At 35.2% G+C, this 16,693-nt stretch overlaps 1 protein-coding gene, 2 long non-coding RNA genes and 1 pseudogene across 3 annotated transcripts; 1 reads left to right on the top strand and 3 right to left on the bottom strand.

Annotated features, from left to right (window-relative positions):
• Positions 1-1,096: 1,096 nt before the first annotated feature.
• LOC136061160 (cytochrome P450 736A117-like) lies at positions 1,097-3,998 on the bottom strand (annotated as a pseudogene).
• A 1,884-nt stretch (positions 3,999-5,882) lies between these two features.
• Positions 5,883-8,198, top strand: LOC136063071 (uncharacterized). Its single transcript, XR_010624775.1, has 2 exons — positions 5,883-6,131; positions 7,909-8,198. It is a non-coding gene; the product is annotated as an uncharacterized LOC136063071 (long non-coding RNA).
• A 1,117-nt stretch (positions 8,199-9,315) lies between these two features.
• Positions 9,316-10,117, bottom strand: LOC112017556 (uncharacterized). Its single transcript, XM_065762942.1, has 2 exons — positions 9,427-10,117; positions 9,316-9,323 (listed from the first exon to the last, which is right to left on the bottom strand). Exons 1-2 carry the CDS (start codon positions 10,115-10,117, stop codon positions 9,316-9,318), a joined length of 699 nt encoding a protein of 232 aa, XP_065619014.1.
• A 3,463-nt stretch (positions 10,118-13,580) lies between these two features.
• LOC136063064 (uncharacterized) lies at positions 13,581-14,404 on the bottom strand. The gene is made up of 3 exons (XR_010624768.1): positions 14,204-14,404; positions 13,747-13,814; positions 13,581-13,663 (listed from the first exon to the last, which is right to left on the bottom strand). It is a non-coding gene; the product is annotated as an uncharacterized LOC136063064 (long non-coding RNA).
• Positions 14,405-16,693: the final 2,289 nt, after the last annotated feature.

The raw sequence follows: 16,693 nt of genomic DNA, 5'->3' as shown, positions 1-16,693 counted from the left end.
AAAACTCAAGCAGGTCTGTTAAAAATTGGGCAAGAATTTGTGATTTAGCAAGGAAAAAAATTGTCTATAGCCACGTTTTAGAGAATGTAGCTACAGGTTTGAGCCTACAGCCATGTTTTATAAATGTAGATATAGGTCCAAGCTATAACTGCGTTTTAAACGCAACCCAAAGTGGGTCTATAGCTGCATTTTTTACAAAACACAGTTATAAGTCTCAGCCTATATGGGTGAAAAATGCAACTATAAGTCTCAGCCTATAGGGGTGAAAAAACGCAACTATACGGGGTGAAAAAACGCAGCTATAGGGGGACCTATAACCGCGTTTAAAAAAATATGGTTATAGACTCTGTAGGGGGCTATTGTCATGCAGTAAAAGCTGCATTTGTAAACGTGGCTATAGCCTATAGCTGCGTTTTTTATAGTGTTGCATAAATGTCTCTATTATTATGCATATAAATCCTCATTCCCCTGCATAAATGCTTCTGTTATTGCTGAAGCAAATTAAAATTTTGTTTCCAATGTAAAACATTGTTGCATTTTAGTTAATTTCATTATTTTCCTTGTTATCGAATACTGGACTCTTTTATTAACCTTAAAGTTCCAGTCTGTACGATCAAAATGGAGTGCAAGAAAAAAGAGGAATTCAAACTGAAAAATCATACATTCTTGCTAGCCATATTGAACTTAGAAGATTATTCAAATGCTAAATGTATTGCCTATATATACTTGGCAACATATGGAGTTGCAACTGCAGCAAGAGGAAATTTCCTATGAATGGCTATACCAATAGATTCAGTCATTTCCAAGTCCACTCCTCTTATCCCATCGGCCAATGTCCAATCAAACTAGTGCAAAAGCTTTGCCAAAACAATCTTAATTGTGGTTATGGAAAAGGAAATTCTTGGGCAACCCTCCTACCAACTCCGAATGGGATCAATTGAAAATTATGTCCTTTAAAGTCTATAAAGAAGACAAAAACCTTTCAGGATGAAATTCGTTTGGATTGTCTTGTGACTTAGGGTCTCTTCCAATTGCCCATACATTGATAAAAACTTGTGTTCCTGCTGCAATGTCATAACCTTGTATTTTGGCATCTCTACTTAATTCTCTCAGAGGTAACATTTGAAGGATAGGATGCAAGAAATGTCTCTTTAATCACTGCATTTAAGTGATTCATTTCATCCAAATTATCCTTAAGAGCATTCACATCTGCTCGGCTAAAGTCTTCTAAAATAGAACTATAGTGCAAATTTTACACAAAAAAACACCCACATCAGTGGGTGTAAAACTGTGTAAAACCGTATATATATTTCCATGAGCTACAGTACCCATGTATATTTACACAAGTACTGTAGCTTGTGTAAATGATTTTTTTAATTAATTTTCTCTCTCCTCTCTCAAACTACCTCTTTTCTCCAACCATTACAACAACCCAGCGCGCCAGATTAACTACCCAACCACCAAACACCGCAATCTAGCATAGAGTATTAACCAAAATCAACTGAAAATTAACCTAGAATCAACCCGAAAATTAACCCAAAAATCAACTGAAAATTAACCTAAACACATCCACACAGACAAATCAACACAGAGATACACTTGCTCAAAAGAAAAAAAAAAGAAAAAAAAAAAAAACCCCAAACGAACAAACAACAAAGAGAGATCGATGCTTATCGGAACTGTGGATCGGAGCTGTGGGTCTCGCTTGATTGGAGCTCGTGGGTATGGGTCTTGCCTGATCGGAGCCTGATTGGAGCTAGTGGGAGCTGTGGATCGGAGCTGTAGATCGGAGCGTGGTCGGAGCGATGGTTTGAAGCTATGGATCAGAGCTCGTGGGAGCTGTGGATCGGAGCGTGTGGGAGCTTGGATCGGAGCGTGGATCGGAGCGGTGGTTTGGAGCTATGGTGTTTGGTGGTATAGATCAGCTCGTAGATCGGTGCTCGTAGATCAGATAGATTGGTGTTCGGAGATCGGTTTCACCGTGGTGGATCAGAGCTCAAAGATCAGCTGAGATTTGGTGGTGTATCGGATGCGTATGGGTTTTGTGATTTGGAAGAGGAAGGCCAGAGAGATGGGTGTAGAGAGAGAGAGCAATAAATCAGAAAAATGGGTAGAAAGAGAGAGAGAGAGAGAGAGCGCGTATTAAACAGAGGTAGTTAGAGAGAAATAATAAAAAAATCGAGTATAATGAATATTTTATTGAAATATCTTGTAAAATAGATGAACTGATGTGAGTGTTTTATAAAAGTGAATGTGTAAAATAGAAAAAGTTGGTTTTTAGTGTAAAAATGGATGTGTAAAATACACATACTGATGTGAATGCTCTAAGTCCTTTTTGTTTCTAGTGATTGTTCTCACTTCATTTTGCATCTTCTTCATCGTTTTGGGATGCCTTAGAAGCTTTGTCATTGCCCACTCTAATACTGAGTATGTAGTGTTAGTACTAGCAATGAATGCATCCTATAACAACATGTGGTTAATATTTAAGAAAGTTGTTAATATGCATGAGAAAGAGCATGAAATATCATAGGTTACTTGAACAAAACAAGCCCCTTCATAGTTGACACTATTTTCAGTAAGATCCCTTCTTTAGTCATTCTTATCCAACAACATTTAACACTTTCACTAGTTTGTTAAACCCCGCCCTCCGTTAGTTTAGACTATTAGGTTACATGTTGGTCTCCTAATGGTTTTTTTTTTGCCAAATCAGTCACGTCATGTCATTTAAAACAAAGAGCACAATTGGTGCTTCCAAAATGACATAATTTTGGTAGGCTAATTTGGCGAAACAAAATAAACGTTAGCACGTCCACGTATCACTTAACAACTTAAATTAATGGAGTGTGGAGTTTCACTAACATAACCAAACTTTAGAATGTAAAATTCAGTTCCTCAAATTTTAGGGTATAAAATTAAAACCTCAAACTTGAGGAGTGTACTTTACCCTTCTTGTTATTATAGGCTCATGTGTAAGTGGTGTTATGGTGGGAAAAAATCAAAGTGGTGTCATTGACATGCACTTAGTTGAAGAGAGAGAGAGAGAAAGAGAGAGAGAGAGAGAGAGAGAGAGAGAGAGAGATGCTTACCAAGATTAGAGCCTTAATGCTCTGTCAATAGGGGAACCGTTCATGTTTTCCTTTTGAACCCAAAGCAATACATCCACGAATTCTTTTTGGTTTTCATTTTCTAGACTATGGTTATCACTCCCTTTCTTTTGAAAATTTATGTGATCTTCAATTACTCCTTCCAGAAAATCATCAAATTAATTGTTTAACCTCCTTCTCTGCTTTAGCATCTAAGTCATTGACACGGCTTACCCATGCAAGCCATGGAATATAATCCCTCATGTTAATCACACCCAACAACTCCCCCCCCAAAAGCTCCTTAAGCTTCCTCCCACCTTCCCCGTCACCATACTTCCTTTCCAAGGTCACCCTACATACAGTATCATTAGTAAGCTTAGCAAACACTTTGCTTAAATTCACAGCCGAAGAGAACAAGACTGTTTGATTTTCTCAATCAGTAAAGATAGTTCCTCCTCTCTCACCACACGAAAGGATTGAACCCTTTTGTTACTCAAAAGATGTAGCACAAGTATAATTTTCATTTGCCTCAGTACTCTTCGTATGGTGCCACTACAACATCTTTGAAATCATATGGTAGTTTCCTAGACATTCTTGTTTTTGGGCTGGTTTGCAAAGATGTCATCATGGGTCTTTAAGATCTCTCTTGCAACATAAGTTGATGAGAAAACAAGGTTGGTACATTGCCAAATTGAATCAACATTAGAGGGCCATGGAGTTGAGCTAAGCCTTGGATGAGCGGTGAGGGTGCAAGCCAAGTTAGGGAAGGTTTTCAATGATTGGGAGCTTTGGTGGTTTTTTGTTGTTTGGAAGAGTGGAGGACAATTTGAATAAGAGAATGAAGATGAAGGCCAAAATACTTAAACAAAAGGATGTAGCAACAAGGGTGCTACTACTACATTTGGCCCTAAACATTGCAGGAAGTGTGACATTTTTTTCTCCGTCACAAGCAAGTATTTGTTTTGTTAGGAAAAAAACCTATATCCCTTCAATGTCTCTGGGTGAATTAAAGTAAATGACTACCAAGCAATAACAATATATTTAAACAAAATTTCAGCAAGCACCAATAGAAACATAATCATACAAGAACACCAAATCTTACGAGAAAAAATCTAGGGAAAAACCATGGGGCTGCTCCGAAAAAAATCCACTATGAAAATAGAGATTAAGGCCCCGTTTGGATTAGCCTGTTTTCATCACTCAAACTGAGTTCTCATCACTCAAACTCAGAATTATGTGGGACCCACTGAATACTAGAGTGTTTGGCTTGATTTCCTCCCTCAGTTTTCATCACTCAAACTTAGTTTGAGTTGAGTGAAAAACATGAAAACCGAAAACAGCAAAATGCTATTTTCTGTTTTCACCTCTCAAACTGAGTTTGAGTTCAGTGGCATTTTCGTAAATCTCTTGACCTCGTGGAGCCCACCCAATTGACTTATCCCAGCAAATAACTTCTCTCCCTCCAACCTGTTCTCCACTCCTCCTTCAGTCCTTCTTCATCTTTTTTTTTTTTTTTATTTTACCCAAAGCTCTCTTTCTTACTAACCCAAAGAGAGAGCAAGACCAGAAAAGAGAAAAGAAAAGGGACGCCGGCGAATCCGACTGAGCCAAGACCTTTCTAAAATGGGTTGGTTGGAATTTTTTTTTTTTTTTTTTTTTTACAAGTGAAGGTCATGGTGGTGCAAGGCCGGGATGGAAGGTGCTCATGGTGGGTCGTTGCAACTGGGGCTGGCGAGTGTGCATAGTGGTAGTCACGGTGGCAAGCAGGAACTGACGGAGGTGGATTGCTGTTGCGAGGAAGGGAAAAAAATTGATGATTTGGTTCAGCGGCAATAGGACTTCTGCTCTATCTTCGTGGTTCCAAAGAGTTGGTGATTTGAGTGTGGAATTAGGATTTGGCAGTGGGGTTGGGGTCTTGGAGTGGCTGGGTTGTTTATGCTAATGGTGACAATATGGCTTCAGGAAGGAGGGATTGGTGATTCACGATGGGTTTTATTTTGATTTTGATGAATGGGTTTTGATTTTGTCAATGGTTGATAAATGGGTTTTGTTGATGGTTGTTGGGTTTTGTTGATGGTTGCTGGGTTTGTGATGGTGGATCGGTTTGTAGCGGTTGATGGTGGCTAGTGGCTGGGTTAGTGGTGGTGGATTGGTAGTGGTTGACGGCGCCGGTGAGTGGTTGTGGGTTGAAAGGAGGGAGAAGATAGAGAGATAGAGATGGAGAGACGCGGGTAGCAATAGTGGGTATTGTCAGTGGTGGGGTCCACAGGTTTGGAGAAAAGTGGTAGAGAAATGTAAATGAGAACTCAATCCAAACATATGTTTTGCAATTTTTGAGTGAAACTAGAGGTTGAGAATTGAGTTATCAATTTTGAGTTTGAGTCATGAGAACTGAAAATTGAAAACTGAGTTTGAGTTAGCTTTAAACCAAACGGGTCCTTAATAATCCAAGGTCCCTAAAAAGTTCTTCGTCATTATTCAGTGGTGTGAACACAAAGATCGTGACAATTGTTTAGTTCTGTCAATCATTAAAAAAATACAGAAAAAGAGTAAAAAGACAATCCTGGCAATCTCATTGGATTCCAGCTTAAATCTTGGCATTTGAGTGGTACCAATAAAAAAATATATATATATTCATGGCATATGAGAAGCAAAAGTTGATTCTTTTCTTCTTCTCAAATTTTTTTTTTTTAAAATAAAGTTTTTTTTTTAATATAAATTACTCTCTTCAACTCCTAAACAAAACTCGATACAAAAACCTATTTCTCAGTCTTTGTCTCTCCTTCAAACACAAACACATACTTAGCCCAACAAACACTACAAGACCCATACGCAAGAACCCAAAAACAGAAAACCTAGACGCAGAGCTTTCTCTCTTCCCCTGCAATGGTAAGCGATTAAAACTAAATAGAGAAAATTGTTTTCTATCTTTTCACCGTCAATTCAATTGAAGAAAGTGAAAGTAAACACTAGCAAAAATTATTCAACTAAGCCACAAACGCTTCGCCTCACAACCAACTTAACATCAGACTGCTGGAACGGCTACAGGTAAAATCTTTTATATTAATTTTGGGTGTTTAATAGGATTTAGGTTCAGCTATTTTGTTTGGTTTTGATTTAAGAAACTGGTTCACATTTTGTTTTGATTTAGAATTGGTCTTTATCAATACTCGAAACCCTAATATAGGTTCTCCCTCAATTTTGGTTCCTTCAATATATCAAATTTTACTACAGGATTGAAATAGTAAAAGGGGGAAGGGCAAGCTGCTTATGTGGCTTGGGGATATGGGTTTTTTTTTGAGTTTGAAAGCATGACCTGCACATTAAGCAATCTAGGTTGGATTATAAACTGTCATGGGGTGGGATTGTGGAAACATCTGTGTTAATCAGAAATTTCAGCTTTTACTAAATGAAGTAGGCTTGATTTGATCACAGCAAGATAGAGAGGTGTTCATTGTCCAAATGAAACTCTCTATCTCTCTATTCTTTTTAAATAACTATATTCCAAATGACCATAAAATTGTATCAAAAGTATTTAGGATAATCTGATAGAAAACTTTCCATCCTTATTGAAATAGTGAAATGGCTGTTTACCTAATTGTTCTAGAAAAAACATAGTGATTATTTACTTTTTTGTTGAGGGTTGGTTTGTTTTCTTTAAACTTTGTATTACATGTTGATATTGGTAACATAAATGTGCATACATATGTTTTGTTTGAAACATAATTTCCAATTAGCTTTTGTATAGCAGATAGTTTAGCCTTACTATAAAAATTGCTGGTGTGTCTTGAACTGAGTAGAATTTATTTAATTCAGCAACTTACTTATTTTAAGATAAGTGTTAATGTAATTTAAAATTTCCACTTACTAAGCCAAGAGCAGCAATTTTTTTATTTAAATCTTTTTGAGATTAGTGTGGAGCATTTCAATTAAAAAGAAGCTTGGATTTGCCACAAGCCAAAAAATATATTAATACATAAATAAAAAATTTTGGCTAAAAGAAGCTTTTGTGTTTTGATTTTCCTAATTGTAAAAATTGGCTCTGTCATAACTAAACGAGCACATCTTATAACAAATTGATGACATTTAATTGAATCTTCTTTGTTAATGAAGGTAGTAAATAATGAACTTTTTCTGTGATCATGAAGAACCAAGTAAGGGTTTCCACCAAGTATATAAAATATGTTAACTCTGACAAACTTTAGCAATTTGGGAAAACCTTTTAACATTTTTGGCAGTTATAAATAAACAGTACAAAGATGTGAATATGAATTTGAAATTCAATTAATTTGTATTGATATTATTCTTGAATTACAAAGTTAGAATTCAATCTGTGTTGGTAAAATTACCATCAAAGTTTGAGAATTTGACTTTTCATTGTATTGTGGTTCATCTATTTGATTTTTGAATAGTTTTTATGTTTGTATTTGTTATTAAAATGAGTCTGGATGCTACAATGGGTCATGACCCGTACTCACAACCTATCCAAGCATCAACAATAGCAACAATGACAATGACACTCACGTGTTTATAGAAAGCAATCAGATGCTCCTTTCCTTGGATTTGTATTTTGTAAGAATAAAGTTTTGCTATACCAAAGTAAATCATCTTTCTAGCGACATTGTTTTCTGAATTTGCTGAAGGATATAGAATTTTCTTTGCAAATTGCTCAATAGGTTGGTTTGCTGAACCAACCTATATTCTGAGTCATTAGTTTGAAATTCTTATCATGTCATTAGTTATATTGGAAGAGGAATTAAACCCAGCTGCAGCTCTTGTACTTATTTACATTTATTTGCTTATATTTTTATGATATGTGAATCAGGTTCCATATGCAATGGATCTCCTTCTTCCTGAGCTTCACAGAGCCTGCATTCATAGTTCTCAGAACCGGACCGGACCGGGAGGTCGGACAGTGAAAACCGTGAACCGTAATGAAAACCGGGTTTTTAAGTATAAAGAACCGGGCATATGTGGCAATTCCGTGAACCCCTAAAACCGGGGTTGGACCGTACGAACCGGTTAAGAACCGTGCGGTCCAACCCCTTAGCAATTTTTTTTTTTTTTTTTTTTTAAAAACAACTTAACACAATTTTATTCTATTTAATTAAATTATCCATCTCTTACAAGGAATAAAAAAATGATAATTAAAATCCTTCAAAGATATTCAACTTTACTTTAAAAATTAATCATAAATTTTAATGTTTTCATGGTTATTATTTTATTTTATTAACTTTCTTATTTAATTATTAAATATATGCTTGAAAATCATTAAATTTCCTCACATATATAGATATATTAGTCAATTTTACTAGTTTATAAATTTAATATCTATATTTAGGCTTTATTCATTATTACATTAATTATAACGTCATCACAGTTCGACCCCGGTTTAACCTCGGTTCGACCTCAAAAACCTTGAACCTCTCCCTTTTACGGTTCAATGAACGGTCCGGGTCTGAAAACCTTGCCTGCATTTACACTGTTCCAAATCATATAACCTACTCAGAGGTAATGTTTATCAACTCAAACAAGCTATTTATTGATGTTTTTGTGCTATGATTTCGTTATTTTGAATTTGACACTTTGACTTTGACTATTTTGGGAATTTGTAATGTCATGTCATGTTAGTATTGCATCTAGAGCATGAATGTAATACTTACTCAATTTGGTTTAATTTGATTGAGTTATTAGAAAATAGATAGCATTTTCAGAAAGAATGACTTCTGGCAGTTGCATTTTAATTGTCCATATAAGAAGTGTGAAGGTGAGCTAGAGGCAGTGCAACCTAGAGTGCCTGCTACTCAATGGGACCTTCAAAAACCTAAAACTTGAACTCTAAGAAGGGACCTTTTAAAACCTGAAACTGAACTTTAAAAAGATTATTGTTAGAAGTAATTAAACTAAACTTTAAACATGTATTGAAGTGTAAAAAGAAAGTTTGGCCTCCAATGTCGGCCACCTCCTAGTATACATTACGATTGGAGACTCCATTTTAAGGGCAATTTTGATTCTTTAATTTGCAAGTGTTTCTTCACTCTAAAATTGATGAGTATAGATGCTAATCTTTAATTTGAATGACTGAATTATGCTAATAACAAACTAAAGCAAGTTGCTACCATATATGCTTTACTCCTTCGATGGGTGTTCCTTAAACACATTTTAGATTTTAGTCACCAATGCATTACAACACATATATACTATGACCAGTGTAAAGTTCATTTGGATTGCACTACACAACTGAAATATAGGGGAATGTGAACATTTTCATTCTATTATGAGCATTGAGAATACAAAATTATTAACACAGAGCATGCAGTCATAGTAAAGTTTGAAACTTTACCTTTCCCTGCTACAAGTTTATCCTCTTCATTCGCCGCCAACTCCAGAACCCGGGCCACCACCTCTTGCTCCGCCGCCAATTCACCGGCTCCATTGCTCGTAGTTGTCACTGCTTCAATAAAGGAAGGGCCCCTAAGTGCCCAAGCCTCCCCTAAAAAAGCCCTACGCTTTTGCAAAGCCTCGACCCTTGTATTCAAATTCATCAACCTCTTCACAACTTTGGCATCCCAAAGCACCGCCTCCAAATCGTTCTTCCACCAAGTCAACTCGGCGTTATCCCTAACCAACTCGCTCTTGTTCCCCGATTTCTCCAAATTACCGATTCTGCCCCTCCACACTCTCTTCACCGCCTCAAAGTACTTCCCATTGATTCCCTCCAAAGCCAAGTACTTCACCATACACTCGACCGCCGCCGCGAAATATGCCACCTTCAACGACTCTCCGATCTCCACACCATCGTTTCGGTCCATCTCTTTGATCAGTTCCAACGCCTGGAGTGTCGTCTCGGTGACCGTTGCGTTGGATACCTCGGATTGGATTGTGCGGAGGAGGACAGCCTTCTTGAACCGAGTGTCTTCGGCGGCGGCGGAGGAGAGCGGGAGGACTTGGAGGAGGTTCTTGATGACGTGGTCTTGCACCGCCGAGCTTCGCATTAGGAATTCCAAAATCCACCGAAAAATGTCTGCGTCCATTATGATATGACCATGACCATGTTGATGTTGATGATGATGATTCAAAGTGATGATTTTTGAAAGAATTTTGAAAGGTTAGGGCTTTGCTGCCATGGAAGTCAAAGCTCGCTACTGGCCATGGGAGGAGGAGGGTGGGGACGGGTGGTATGTTCATGCAGCAAAATCTTCCCCCTTTATTATAAAAGAAATGTTGGGATTTAGGGCCCGTTTGATTAGAACGTGAAAAAGTGAGAGGATAGAAAATTAGAAGATGATAGAAAAGTTGGAAGGTAGAAGAGATTTTAATTTTCTTTCATGGTGTTTAGTTGGGAAAATGAAAAAGTGGAGGGATGAAAAACTTTTTTGTTTGGTTGAGAGGAATTTGTATCAATTTACTATTGTATCCCAATTAGATAAAACAAAAAATAATACGTTAAATTTCTATTAAAAAATTGTGTATGAATGAACACTTCATTTTAAATAAATAATATTCAGTTAAAAAAAAAAGAAAAAAAGAGCACAAGAAGTTCAAAGAACCCAAAACTTTTTTCTCCAAAAAAAAAAAAAATGTTGAGAAAAGAAAGTAAGAGCACCAAAAAAGAAAAGAATGATAATATCAGAAAATACAAAAAAAGGATATGCACATAAAAAAAGAAATGATAAATTATGAAAAGACGAAATAGCAAAGAGGAAAAATACAAAAAAGAAAAAAAGAAGATTTAATAAAAATTTGAACATTGAACTGGCAATTTCGTCCAAAAACCCAACTCCCCATTTTCCCTCATGTTTTTTCCCCAAGAAGATTAAGTTTTGGTGGGCTTGAAAAGAAAACTGTTGGACCGCACCATTTTTTCTACCCCTTTCCACTCCCAACCAAACACACATTTTTCTCATTTTCTCTCTCTCATTTTCTATTCCTCTAGTTTTCACTCCAACCAAATAGACCCATAAAGATTTTCACATTGTAGTATACCCTAGAAACTCTAGAGGATATTAATACATTCTTTTCAACAACTTTTCTTATTCAATGATTGGCAATTAATTTCATTTTTCCTCATCTACCTTGTTCAACAATGCTTTTACTAGGGTTTAACTAGCAACCCATTGTTTCCTTAGTGTTGGTGGGGTAATTATAGAATATTCAAGGACTATGATCAATGTGTACTCTCCAATATAATTGTATGTTTTACTAATTAAATTTATGAATGGATCCACTAGTAATGTGAGAAGGGAGGGTACAACGTTTATTATACTCTCACATAAATAACAGGTCTCACCTTGAGTTTAATTAGTGAGACCTACAATTATGTGAGAGATTACACATTTATTATACTCCTAGAGTAATTTTTAATTTTCTTGTGTTGCTGGCCTACTTCTTGCTCCCTCACTATGAAAGAACTTCACCCTCATAAAAAGGGCTTTCATGAGTATTTCGTGTGTGTGTGTGTGAACTTTATGCTAATTAATAAATGTTTTTGATTGTCCCAATATTATATTGGTAGTTATTAAAGGGTAGTATAAAGTATATTGTATACGTGGTAGCAAAACAAGCCCAACACTTTTTTTTTTTCCTACCAACAAGGGAGTCTAAACCTTTCTTAATATCTAACTCTTTAAGCCCAATACCCTAATTAACGACTGTGATACAATTGTATCTAGAGCCGACCCTAGGCCTAGGCCATGTCCTAGGGCCTTTAATGGATAAAGGCCCCCAAATGTGAAACTAAGCAACATTTTTATAAATGAGTTATACATTTTCCCTTCCACTTTTAGAATGCTCAAAAAATTGAATAATGTTAGAAATATTACAAATTTCATTAAATAGATCTTAAAAAGTATTGAGTCATGAATCAAAATAAGCAATTTCAAATACTCATTTATTATCTTATAGTTATTGAAGTACTACCAATCACATTCTCTTCTATATCAGTTTGTAAGTTTTTTGTAGTAAAATTTATAATAGATTTAGTATTTTTTTTTTTAAAGATAATTACAATATGCTACTAATCCTGTAGTTCGAACATTTTTTCCTTCTAAATCTCCAAACACTTTGTACATGAAAATGTGACAATTAAGTTACAAAGCTCTTGACTAGTAGAGATGCATCTTAAAGTACCTATAAGAAGGTTATAGATAATTAATATGAAATAGAAATTTTTAATTAGGGAATTAGATACCTATAATAACTTCTTGAACTGTGAGTACATAAAAATGCTTTATTTTTTATGGGGAATATAGATGAAACACAATCTATAACTGGCATGTTAAAAAGATAATTAATAGTGCCAATCAATGAAATTCACTATTCAAAATTAAGAGGGTAGTCCATAGAAATAGACAACTCAAAGAGAAAATAATATGGCATACAATCATTTAATTACCTTCTTCTTCTTTTTTTGGATATCCCAAATCTTTTTTTTTTTTTGTTTTTTTTGATAATGATAATCCAAATCATTTAATTCCCTAAGCATTCCACTTCTTTATATGCATCACTACTAAAACAAGACAGCCATCTGTTCAAGCCAAACAAGAAATTAAAAGACCATCATCTCTTTTCTCTATTTTTCTAGCCATGGAGAGCAAAAAGACCAAGGGTAAACAAAAGATTGAGATGAAGAAAATAGACAAAGAAGTTGATCGTCTTGTTACTTTCTCAAAACATAGGTCTGGAATGGTATCAACAAAAAAGCTAGTGAGTTGGTGACTCTATGTGGTGTTGAGGTTGGTGTGGTAGTTTTCTCAGTAGCTGGAAAGTCCTTTTCATTTGGTCATCCCTCAGTTGAGTCTGTGGCCAACCGCTTCCTAAAACAAAACCCTCCACGAGCCTAAGAGGATAGTAGTACCCATCCTCTGGAGGGTGAGAATCAATGAGCTCAACCAACAATGCGATGAGCTTCTCAGGCAACTCGAGGCTAAGAAAGAGCGAGAAAAGGCACTTCAGAAATTGAAAAAGGCAAGAGAAAACAGGGGTTGGTGGGAGGTTCCTTCTTAACTTTCAAGAGTTACAACAAATGAATGAATCATTGAAGGTGTTCCACAAAGTTTTGTGCGCTCGTATGAAGGAGAAGACTATAGCTGGGTTACCCTCTTCTTCTTCTTCTACCTTTCTTGCTGATATTTCTGCCCAAGGAACTGTCCCTTTTGCCCCTAATGCCAGTAGAACTAATCCTTCTAGCTTTCCCTCTGGCTATGGTTATGGACAAGGGCACTTCTGGACCTATGTTTGGATATGACTTATTGCTGAAAACTGAAAACTTTTTGCTAAAAACATTGTAGCAAAATAATTTTTAAAAGTGTGAATAATGCCGTGGGACCCAATTTTAAAGTTAGATTTATGTTTTCCCGTACTTGTAGGTCCCGTAAACAGTGCACAGGACCTAGCCAAAAAACGCAAACACTAGACGCAACGCAAACGTGTTCCTATCCAAACTCACGCCTAGTTATAGTTTATTTTCATTATTTCAGGTTTTTTAAAATTGATGATATAAACAATTATATGTTTTTTTTATTAAATAATAATACGTCAACTTACTTGTAAATCTTTCCTAAGCCTTCCATTCCAAATTCCTGCAAAATCTCACTGATTAGAGAAGAAAAAAAAAAAAAAAAAAAACAGAATATGGGTTTAAATAAAAGACTTGAAGGCTTACATGTGTTTTGAATACGATTGACCAATTTGTGATTGTGTTGGGATAGGGTTGGATCATCATTCATATCCCTAACAAAGTAAAAAGTTAGAGGGTGTTTGGATTGGGAGTATCTCAAAACTCAAAAATCATAACTCAAACTCATCACTCATATCTCAAAACTCTATCGCACGAAGAACCCCTAAATCCTCAAATTTTGGTTGAAACCCATCTCCATCAAATCCCTTTCTCCGTTGGTTGAAACACAAATTTCATTCTTTTACAAAACCCATCAAACACAAATTTCATTATTTTACAAAACCCATTAATGTTTAGAGAAATTGAAATAAAACATTGAAACACAAACAAAAGCAAAACAGAGCACCTGAACAAAAACTTTGAAATACAAACATTGAGATTTAGAGGAATACAAAACAGAGCAAGGTGGGTTTACGGAGGGAGAGAGAGAAAATGTGTTCACCTGGGCAGAGTTCGGAGCTGATGAACTGACTGATGTCGGCGCCGGTGAGAGATGAGCTTGTCGATGGTGTTGGGTCTTCACTAGGATGGGTTCTTCTCTCAATAAATGTTGTCAGTCACGCGTGAGATTATGAGATGAACTGAACCACTGGAGTTTGATATAAAGGGTCCATTTGGATTGAGCTTATTGTTGCTGAAACTAAAAACTGAAAATACTGTAGCAAAATAATTTTTAAATGTGTAAATAATATCATAGGACCCATTTTTGATGAAAAAGTTGTTAAAAAATGATATTTGTGGGTCTGTGAACAGTGCACGAATGCACTGTTCACAGTGGAAAAGTCAGCCTTTGCGGCTGAAAGAAAAAAAAAAAATAGCAAAAACGCGTTTTCATCAAAACGCAGACGCTAAACGCCGAACCCAAACAGCCACAAAGGCTGGGTTTCAGAAAAAGTCAAGGAAGTGATTTTATGTTGGTTCAGAGAGGTGGGTGAGATGAGTGAACGGGGAAGTTGGGTTATGAGTATTGTCATCTGAAGAAAGAGAGCAAAAAATGAGGGAAAAGGGAGTGAAATTGCTAAAGCCAGGGAGAAGCCAAAAAAAAAGAGAGAGAGTTCCAACGGTCTGAAGGTGATATGACTACCCACTGCACCAGGTCCCACATAGTTGAAGCTAATAACGAAAATGCCATCCAACTCAGTTTTTAAAAACTGAAAACACCAGCTTCCACGTGAACGTCTGGGAAGAAAGTCATGGCCGATGCAAGAAGAAGCGTGTTGCGGTTGCGAAAGCTTCGTATATGGGCATTAAGTTTTGTCAGTGTAGCGTGCATGCATGACTGAGCAGAGAAGCAATTGCACCGTGCAGTTGCTTCTCTGCACCCCTTAAACTATTCACCGTTCTAGATTCATTTTATAGCCATAGGTTTATGGTTTTTTTTTTTTTTTTTTGTCTGGTTGCGTGAACTAGATTTCTTCTTTTAACTTATTGATTTGTGTTCGTTCCTATATATTTTTTAGGGGTGTGATAGGATTTGACGTTGGGAAAGTCGAATTGAAAGTGTGAAAGCAATAAAATTTCAAGTTCTAGAAATAAGAGATGCTTTGTTACAATGGCAAAAACAAGAGAACATCCCAAAACAAAAAGTGAAGCTGATTGTTTAGCAACATATGAGATTAAAAGTTTTGAGTTTTTGCTAGCTATGACTATTTGGTATGACATATTATTTGCTGTTAACTCTGTTATAAAAATTTACAATCAAAAGACATGCATATTGATGTTGCTATAGATCAATTAAAAGGTCTCATGTCTTTTTTAAAAAATATAGAGAAGATGGATTTACATCTACTATGAATTCATCTAAAGAAATTGCAACCAAAATGGAAATAGAGCCTATATTTGTGAAAAACGTATAATTCGTAGGAAGAAACAGTTTGATGAAAATGTCAATGATGAGATAACACAATCCGCTGAAGAATATTTTAGAATTAATAATTTTTTTATATATAGTAGATCAAGCTATTTCTTCAATTGAAAGTAGGTTTGAACAATTTCAAATATATGAAAATATTTTTGGTTTTTTATTTAATTTTGAAAAACTAAAATCACTAGATGATGATAGTTTGAAAAAAAAATTGTCTTAATCTTGAATGTTTTCTCACACATGAAACTCATTCTGATATTGATGGTTTAGATTTATATTCAGACCTAAAAGTTTTAAAAGAAGTTTTGCAAATAAATGATTACTCTCCAATTAATGTACTAAATTATATAAAGATGCTAGAATATTTTTCAAATGCATGTATTGCTTCAGAATATTATTAACTATACCTGTTACAGTTGCTTCCGCAGAAAGAAGTTTTTCAAAATTAAAATTAATAAAATCCTATTTAAGATCAACTACGTCACAAGAAAGATTAAGTGGATTAGCTATATTATCAATTGAAAAAGAAATGTTAGCGGAACTTGAATGCAAAAATTTAATTAGTAATTTTGCCTCTCAAAAAGCAAGAAAAATAAATTTTAATTGAAAAAATATATGAATTTATAATTAAATATAATAAAAGGTCCCGTTTAAAGCTTTCCCCTGGGCCCCCAAATTCATCAAGCCGGCCTTGCTTCTATAGATTGACTCGATTAAAAATACCAAACCACAATTGAATATGGGGAAAGCTATCATCTTTAACTATTTAAATCCATTATTCCATACCAATATTTATAATTCGTATAGAAATATCCATATTTTAAGAAATTATTTATTAAAAAAATGTTTATTTATAAAAAGCATAACGGTAGATGTAAGACTAAAGAGTAGATTTGAGAGTATTATTACTTTGAAAAAATTCATGATGAGTGTTTATTTGGCATCAACTTACAAACCTAGCTTTTAACTTTTAAATACATTTTTTTTAAACCTCATTTTTTTTCTGTAATTTCTTACTTTTTTAAAAATTTAAAAATATAAGTATTTTTTAGCACAATTTTAGCAAAA

Source organism: Quercus suber, unplaced genomic scaffold (genome assembly GCF_002906115.3).
Source record: "Quercus suber isolate HL8 unplaced genomic scaffold, Cork oak 2.0 scaffold_483, whole genome shotgun sequence".
NCBI classification, from domain to species: domain Eukaryota; kingdom Viridiplantae; phylum Streptophyta; class Magnoliopsida; order Fagales; family Fagaceae; genus Quercus; species Quercus suber.
This window is presented reverse-complemented; position numbering and strand designations above follow the sequence as displayed.